At 37.7% G+C, this 9,067-nt stretch overlaps 1 protein-coding gene across 1 annotated transcript in view; it reads right to left on the reverse strand.

The window, feature by feature from the left end:
- LOC106960576 (catenin alpha-2-like) overlaps positions 1-9,067 on the reverse strand; it is a gene marked incomplete at its 3' end in the record, with an annotated part of 155,500 nt that overhangs the window by 12,488 nt on the left and 133,945 nt on the right. The window contains exon 2 of the mRNA XM_015053720.1: positions 4,246-4,326. Coding sequence (XP_014909206.1) covers positions 4,246-4,326 — 81 coding nt within the window. The remainder of the gene's footprint in view (positions 1-4,245; positions 4,327-9,067) is intronic.

Raw genomic sequence — 9,067 nt, forward strand, 5'->3', positions numbered from 1 at the left:
TGTCTGGTTGAAACGACGCGTGTGACGGGAGGGGGGGCATCAACTTTTTGGGGGGCAAAATGAATGTACGTAGCTGAAAATAGACACCAACATCATAGCCTACAAGATACTTGTTAAGCTTAAGGTTCTGTATTGATATTAGCTAGTCATCTTTTAGCTAACATTAGCTAGTCATCTTTTAGCTAACATTACCTGTATCCAACAGCTTTACTCAACTAAGTCGGTTAGTTTGGAGGGAAAAACTGTGAAAAGTTCTTTGCGTTTTGCTGGTTTGCTGCCGTGATTCTAAGACAAACCTACGTAGCTCCGCACAGTAGCAGCAGGTCTCCTTCACAGGTGTAAACCCAGCGCGAGCGTCGGAGCGCTCATGTTGCGTTTAAAGGCGGCTCGGAAAAACAGGTTACAACATGTTAACAATGGATTAAACAGTTTTAACTGCTGATAAAAGTGACAGAGGACACAAATATGGGAAGTGTGGAAGCCTCTACTGTATCAAATTGACATAGGAATAACAGAGTTGGCCATTCTAAGGTAAAAACCCAGCGCATACACTGTTCATGTTTTGTTTTTTTTCATCCAGACGGCTTCCCGCGCCCCCCTGCAATGACACGGCCCCACAGTTTGGGAACCTCTGGTTTATTGTGTATGTGTTTTTTTTTTTGTTTTTGTTTTTTTTTTCACAATTTAAAGCTAAAGGGAATAAAGTACTGTATAAAAGGAGGTGCACATTGACTGATTTTACTATCATGTAGAAAAAGAAGGAAATAAAATCAGTTCTGATTAAATTTATTGACTATGATCTGGTTGCTTGATGTGGTTATAAATTCTAAGCTGCTGTCTGTGTAGACTTTGGTGTGACAGACTGTACAATTAGGTTTTTGTTTTTTTTTTTGTTTTTTTTTATAAAGGCTAATATAAAAATGTGACATTTTTAGTTCAATATTCTGTGGTTGATATTGGCCCGTGGGATAAACAAACATATTTTGATCAATTTCTTTGTAAAAAACTCTCTGGAGGTTATTAAACTACAGCAACACAAAGCGGATAGGGAGAATTATTGCAAAGGTTTTACTCCAGATGTTTTGCCAACTTTCTTTCATCAAAATCAGACAGAGAAAGAAGAAGGAGGTTAAGGAAAGCAACAAGGCTCCTCTGACAGGATTCTGAACTCTTATAATTTTTTAAATATTTCTGGTTAGCTTTCTATGTCTGTGTCTTTCCAATGAAAGCGTGACATGGCATAAAGCTTTGTGTCAACTTTATCTCTTTGAGGTGCAAGACTTAATTTACTGATTTAATGTAATATCGGTCCATATTTGTGCGTGCACGCGTGTGGGCGTGCACGCGTGTGGGCGTGCGTGCGTGCATGTCTGTGTTCGAGTGAGTGGGTGGGTGGGTTAGAACAGCATAAAAAATAGAGAGAACCATTCTCGAGAGTAGTGATTGTACTTTCACACTTCAGCTATCACTGCCTTCATACATTTTTTAATCCCTTCCTTTTCTTCAATTGCAATTGTCTTGTCAAAATCCTTTATTCCCTCATTTCTGAAGGCAACACATGCTTTTATTTCTCAATGGTTTTTTTTTTGTTTGTTTGTTTGTTTTTTCCTAAAATACTAATACAATTAATCAATCTTGCTATTTTATTACTTGGAATTTTTAAATCTGTGTTGTAAGTGTTCCTAGTGGAACAGGGACATTCATGGAGAATAATCATGTGCTGCCAGTACCAGATGTACAACTGGGTAGCAGAGGGTCACCTGCTGTTAAAAGACTGGTGAGGCATAAGGAGAGGGGACTTTTTGAAATCAAGTTAGAGGAAAGCTTTTGGTTTAGATGTGATCTTGTCTGATCTTCACATTTCATGGATGGACGTGGGTTGTTTTTCTGTCACTGGGGCTGTGTTGTGCTTGTTGCACTTGAGAGAGCCTGTTGTGAGCCTATGAAAATTTCAGTGGGTTACTCTGTTGAGGGGCACAGTCCAGCAGTCACCTACTATCATGTAACTCTCCACAAGAGAGCAATGAAAATGCCTTGAGGAGTTTTAGTTTTACTTTATTCTTTTCACAGTGTCTTCAAAAGCAAGTCACTAACTTTTTTTGGATTTTGTCACGTTACAAAACTCCCGTAATTATTTCGATTTTATTTGACACAAAGTGCACAACTAGGAAGTGAAAGGGATTTTATTTTCCTTTAAATAAAATCCAGTGCAACCAAATGTCTTCAGATTTGGTTGTAAACACCTGTGTTTAATTTAATCTCTGCCTCAGATGCATCCAAAACGCTGTCTGTATAGAAAAGTACTGCCCTAAATACCAAGAAATCACCATCACAGTTTTATCAGCAGTGAAACTTGTTATTGGCAGCACCATGCTGTGCACACGCTGTTTTTCTGTTGTGACAATTGGAGGACATGATTAGATCAGGGGAGAAGAGCAGCATCACCCTCAACATAGAAGCATATACATGTCGCAGTCAAAGTTCAGATCTATATCCACATGGAAATCTGTTTCAAGCTACGGAAACTGATGTTCGCATACGCCTTCCAACCATTCTGACTAAACTTGAGCTAGCTTCCAAAGAAGACCAGGCAAAAATGTCAGTCTGTAGATGTGTGTTAGAAACACAACCCAAAAACTCTGCAAAAAAATAAAAAAATAAAATAAAAAAAGGGTTAACCATGTGTGCTCTTCCTTCCACTTCACAGTAATATGCTAAATTGAGTCCTAGAAGAATGACAAAATACAAAAAAGTTTAAGGAGAAGCAATGCTTTTGCCTGGTCCAGTAAATGTCCTCTAGCATGTGTTATTATTAACGCAAGAATAACAACAAGAGTGCCAAGCTGGAAGTCAAAGGAGTTTAGTTAAACACTTGAGCTTTACTCTTTGAATAAAAAATACACAAGTGAAGCGTGTTGAAATTAAAACAGAATCCTTCTACATTTAAGACATGTAAATATTGCAATTCATCCCTTCTCCCAGACATGATGGCGCAGCAACGTTTTCCACAAATGCAGAATGAAGGCATGATCGAGCAGTACCCTTGACAGCTTCTGAATTTGTCCCGGATAACAGACAGCTTAGGATTGTCTCGTGTGTGTGTGTGTGTGTGTGTACACATCAGCATGAAAGCGAAAACAACATGCCGTGTCTCCAGCGGTGTTGTCACAAGCCTTGCTTGGTCTTACCTGCTCCCATTTCACAAATGTTGCCTGTCATTTGGGCTTGTTTGCAACATGATTTCTCCTTTCGCTGAGGAGATCATGGGACGTAAATTCTCAGAACAACTGCGCTCCTCCCCTCAGGATGTGCTGCTGTCTCTACACTGACTCACTAAACACAACACGTGTCTTGTTGACATAATTACAGTATCACAACTCAATGTAACGCCTGCATGTGCATTGTGAGTTTACCCTCTCATGTTAACTGAAAGCTTAAACACACCGCCCATTCTGTCAAGTCTACCCCTGAGTCAATAGAGCATCCTGTCAGAGTGAATACCGCCTGCCAGCCCATCAAACGGTCCCCTCCAAATACCCCACCAGCAAAGCCATTGCAGTTTTCCCACCTGGAAGGATTTCGCCGTCATCAGAGTTCCAAAGAGACCAAGTCTTTTGGTGCGCAAATATAGGATGCCAAAAGTGTCACAATACAGTGACTAACCACGGCAATAAATATACATACATAAATAAATGTGATGCTATAAATGAAATTGAAGATAAGCATAGAAATACATTTACACCTGAATATTTAAATGCCAAAATTGTTTTAAATATACAAATTAATAATATTTTCAGTAATATTCTAATTCATTGAATAGGTTTAAATTAGATTGTGGCAATTTTGGCCTTCCTTACATGGAGAGTGGATCCTTCACATGAATAACCAGCAACAAAAAAAAAAAAAACAACAAAAAAAAACCTGTATCCAACCAGCCAGAGAGAAGAACGAAGCAGATCAAGATCTCTTTGACAAGGGTGAACATGATCCACAACAGAAGGCGTTGTTTTGTTGTGGAGGAAAACCAAATCAATCACCAAGCTTGGAAATTGAAATGCATCTCATATCAGTAGGTCAGCAACAAAATTTTAATCTTTTTTTTTTTTTAAGGTACATATACGATATGTAGATTTTGTTTGCCTACATGCAGAAAAGACAAACAATGTAAAAAAAAATGTTTGATTGCTACTCTTGATGCTAATACAGAGTGAAGACAGATGTGATTTCAAGATATTATGAACTCACCTGTCGACGTAAGTCCCTGGTCTTTTTGGTCATTTTGTCAATGGCTGAGTTCAGCGGGTCCCCTTTTTCTTTTCTACCAGTCTGCAAAAGGAATACAAAACACCGTGTTAATGCTCCGACAGTACATTCAGTATCAGATATTATTTTTTCAGGTGAATTTGGGGCTGTTTAGAGCAAATACGTTTTTCTAAGAGACTGCGCTGACGTCTAATGTGTTTTGTACACCAGGAAATTCTGACAGAACTGTTACCAATGTTACCTAGCAACTAGGCAATCTGGCAAGTATCAATTTAGTTGTCTCCAATTCCCCTTTGTGCTGCACTTCCTGTCAATGCCAACTCCTACTGATGGCTTTAGGATGGTGCAGACTACCACATGGTTCACCTGATACAAACAGAGACGCAAGCTGCTTCTTTTCACTTGACAGTAGGGAGTTTTTCAGGGCGAGCAGCCCAGCTTCCATCCTTCCCTAGTTTCCCCTCCTCTGGCGATAACAAGCACAGGAACCGAAACAGTGGGAGCCACTGTCGGTTACTGGTAGGAGTTCCTATGACAGGATCTTTTTTGTGACTCACACAAAAATACTTCCAATCACGTTCGTTGCAAAGTCTGGCCGAAGAAGAGGCTTCACTTTCAGCTAATTACCCCGTTCAAGACTTAACGTTTCTGCTCGGAAACCATGAAGAGCGAAGCTTCACTTTTACTATCTTTCTCAGGATGACAGCTTAGCCTTGAGGTTAAAAAGACGGTGTCGGTATCTCATTGCAGACTATGCTAAATGCAAATCTTTCGAACAGAGGAGAAAGTATTTTTAGCCGGCGCAAATTGGTAAAAAATATTCAAAGAATTCTGAATGTACCGTTTACAATAGACTCTCACGGCATCATAGCATAGATTAACACATTTGAATTACACTGCACTCCAAAGCTATTCAGAACCCTTAACCCTTGATATATATATATATATATATATATATATATATATGAAGAATGATCTTTGTTTACTGCTCCGTTGGATAGCTCTCCCTCTAGTCCTCTCACTAAGCTGCTGTATCGAGTCTCATGCCACCACATTTCAAACTGAAAGTCTATAAATAATCACTCATGTTAATGGTTTTGTACTCTTATTTTGACAACTGACAAATGGGAAACTGTGGCTCGTCTCTCTCATGAAGGTTCAATTCCTGCACATAGAAATATCAATAATGGAAAAAAATAAAATAGAAAAAGACGCAGCCAAATTCTTGACATAGCCTCAGTTTCTTTTTTTAGCTTCGTGTTATAAAAATGAAGCAGGTTGATCAACAGATTGTAAAGGTAAAGATCCTCGGTTGCCGCATTTCCAGCATACAAATTTATTTGCATTGTTGCCAGGCAACTATCCGACTCTTTTCAGTGGTTTACCACAAAAGCAAGCAATCAAATTGCTCATCTGGTTTTGAAGTGAAAAGTACACCTGGTAACATCTTTTCTCTTCATCCAAAGTCTGCCTCGCATGACGAAACACTGAGACACACTGACCACTCAGAGCATGAGTAAAAGAGCTATTTAGTCTCCATCGTGTTTAATGAGACACCAAATGTGCTGACTTATCTCTGTGTTACTGCACTATTGTTCTGCCCTTTTGATAATTGAGTGGAACAGAATGCCTCGTATCCGTGTGTCACTGATAACTAAATGAGCTCACATCAAATGGACACGTCACGGTAAACTGTCCTCCAGCCCCCCCTGAGGTTAAAACTGCTTCTTTTAATGTGTTGGTCACCATCAGCCTGTAAAAATAACAGCTCTCTCATTAATTATGCATATCCCTGCCATCACAAACCGATAGTAGCAAAGAGAGGACCACCACTGTGAACTCCAGACTACAGCCTGTTGACGGTGGACATTTTCTCTCTCTGTGAGCACCTTCTCTTTTTTTTTTTTTTTTGTATCTGCAGTAATTATGGTGGCACAAAATTAAGAAACATGGAGTGTTTTTGAAGTTAACAGAAACCGGCGTCTAGTTTGCACGTTTCTCCTGTTTGACTTTGTAAATAACTTGTGGAACGTACAAACAGACATTTTTTTGAGTTGTTCTCAGATCAGCAAGTACATTGAAGAGCCAAGGGAATGCAAACGTATAAGGTCTGTGACGATGAAGAACTGATTTCTGAACAGATAAAGCCATAAAAAGGGATAAGTTTCCAGTTTCCTTATAATTTATTGCTAGATTGCCCTTGGCAAGGGCTCATATAGCATTTTTATCCACATGGATTTTAAACATTACAGTCAGAATGAGTTATTTATCTTCCAGCTCACACTGTAGTTAGTCACTGCTTCTGCTAAATAGCAATGTCACAATGCAGCCATTTGTTGTGGGGCAATGCAGCAAGCTGAAAGGAAGAAAACCGACATGCGTAGCTTGACCAATGTGCTTTGAGCTTCAGGGTCAAATTCAGCACCAGACCCCATCCAACTCCTAACAATCTCTTGTATTTCCAGGAGGTTTTCTCACATATTTGCAAGTGTAATCTTGACATATCGGGGCAGGCTTTTAGCCAGTTGTTAAATGACATATGAGGAGGAAAGGGAAATGGAGGCAGAAATCTGTTACCTTGCATTATGTTACCTTCCACACTCGCATTAGCACACACACTTTGATGTTCGTATACAGACTAGCTTTACTATGCCAAAGTAGAAAAGTGGAGGACATAACATTAGTCATTGTGTTGCCTTAAGAGCCTAATGTGTCATTAAGGCTCTAGTGGGACAAACAGGATTACAGATGCTCTCAGCCCAAATTAATTGTAATAAAGGTAAGTGGGGTGGGAGGGGTGAGGGGGAGTCTTTAATGGAAGCTTTCTGTGGAAAGTCCCAGTATTTTCAAAACGTTGCAAAAAAGGGGAAAAAATTTTTTTAATAAATTTTGATTATAGAAATTACTTAAAAAAAATTTGTTTCTATGTGGTAAACAAATCAAGTATTTTCATGTTTTCTTTTATTTATTCTAAAAAAAATAAATAAATAAAAAAATCAAGAAGTGGAATTTAAATTATCCGTCTTATTTCCAAAACCTCTTTAATTTGAGCTAAGAAGATTAAAACAGCATAGAGATGTCAGAGAGTGAGAGGATAAAACCCTGTACTTATTTTTAGGTCCCTCTATGCAGTATTAATATTTCTTCTTTTTTTTTTTTCTTTTTTTAGATTTTCTTCATCTCCAATCTTTGAAATAAGAACAACATATTTTTCACAGTTAGAAAAGTAAATAAGATTATGTGTAGAAGTAACTATGTTTCCAGAGAACTATAATTATGTTTTTGAATTTATATTTCAAGTACAGTAATTACAGGATGAATAATGTATTGCTCATTCTGGGTTTTATGAAAAACAAAAAAAAAAAACACCCCATTAAACGGTCCATGCCTCAATCCACCATTAGAAATTTTGAATAAAAAGCTGTGCACAGTGATGATTCATAGGTTTGTCAGTGTGTCTCACATTAAGGTCAAATATTTACAAATATTTACAAACTAAAATCTCGTATTTGTGCTTGCAAATGCAGGTACTTTTTGTATAAACTACAATATCAAAGAGTTAATTTATTTCGGTAAATTATATTTTTAAAATATTCTAGAATTGCTTTTTACAGACTATTTCCAGTGTTAACTGCAGGTAATTGGAGTAAATATGGCTTGCAGAAAAAATAATTAAATTTCTCTAAAAAAACAGAATATTATGGAGTCTTTCCTACAATTACACAATTGTAGGAAAGACTGCTAACTTTACAGTTGCTTAGCAGGATGGTAAGCTACAAAAGGTTAACACTAACGAAGCAGATGGTTCATTGGAAAGTTTAGTGGAAGGAAAAACAAGAGTGTGTTAATGAGGTCCATAAGCAACAGAGGTAACTGCAACCTTGACAGGAAAAACCTTGAAAAAGTCATTTCAGCAGTTTTGTTGTGATTCACAAGAACTTCGAATTTTTTTTTTAAATACATTTTTTAAATAATAGACATATAAGGATGTTAATGTGCTTGATTAATCTAAATATTTTGTTAAGTTAATTACAGAAAACAACTATACCTGAATGATATGCAGGTCTTTTGAACCTGTCTATATGTAGAAACTTGTTTTATAAAAGCTTGATAACTTGGATGTTGGTTGATTCAATTCTTTTCCATGGAATAACATTGATAGTTTTTTTCCCCCCCTTGTTTTCCATGTTCGTATGTTGGAAAATGCCAGTTGGGTTTCCTGGTTAATAAAGCTTCCTGTGGTGCCTTACAGACAGTGTTTGCCAATTCTCCATCATCTATTATTTTCCACCCCCATGCTGCGCGCTCATTCAATCTCTGTTGGGGGGGGACAGAAAGACAGAATAGGTGGGCTAACAATAAGAATCTTGTGAAAGAAACAACTGAGTCTGTAGAAGTGGGGTTTCTTTTGTCCGATCAATAGAGACCTGCTGGCTGGTGCGTGCTGGTGAACCAACCGCACGATGATAGTGTCAATTCTCTGAGGTCCTCGTACAGTAAATGTTGTAATTTGCAGATAAGCTGCAGTGCAAACTACATTACCTCTCTTCATTTTTGACATTACATCTCATAAAGAAGACATAAAAAGTGCAATTTGTCTGGTATCAAATGAAAAAAGCGAAGTGGTTGGTTGTATTGTAATCCGTGTTCCACTTAACAGCCAAATTAAAAATGCCTCTAATTCATAATGCTCAATATGTTTCATTCAGTTATTTGTTTTAAATTACTGGTATTAATTTCTGTATCCCATCAACTTCCTTGAAGCCAATTCGCCAAACCAAGACAAAAAAAAAAAAAAAAAAAA

This window comes from Poecilia latipinna, unplaced genomic scaffold (genome assembly GCF_001443285.1).
Source record: "Poecilia latipinna isolate Pla-1442-1.1 unplaced genomic scaffold, P_latipinna-1.0 Scaffold1199, whole genome shotgun sequence".
In the NCBI taxonomy this organism is placed as follows: Eukaryota; Metazoa; Chordata; class Actinopteri; order Cyprinodontiformes; family Poeciliidae; genus Poecilia; species Poecilia latipinna.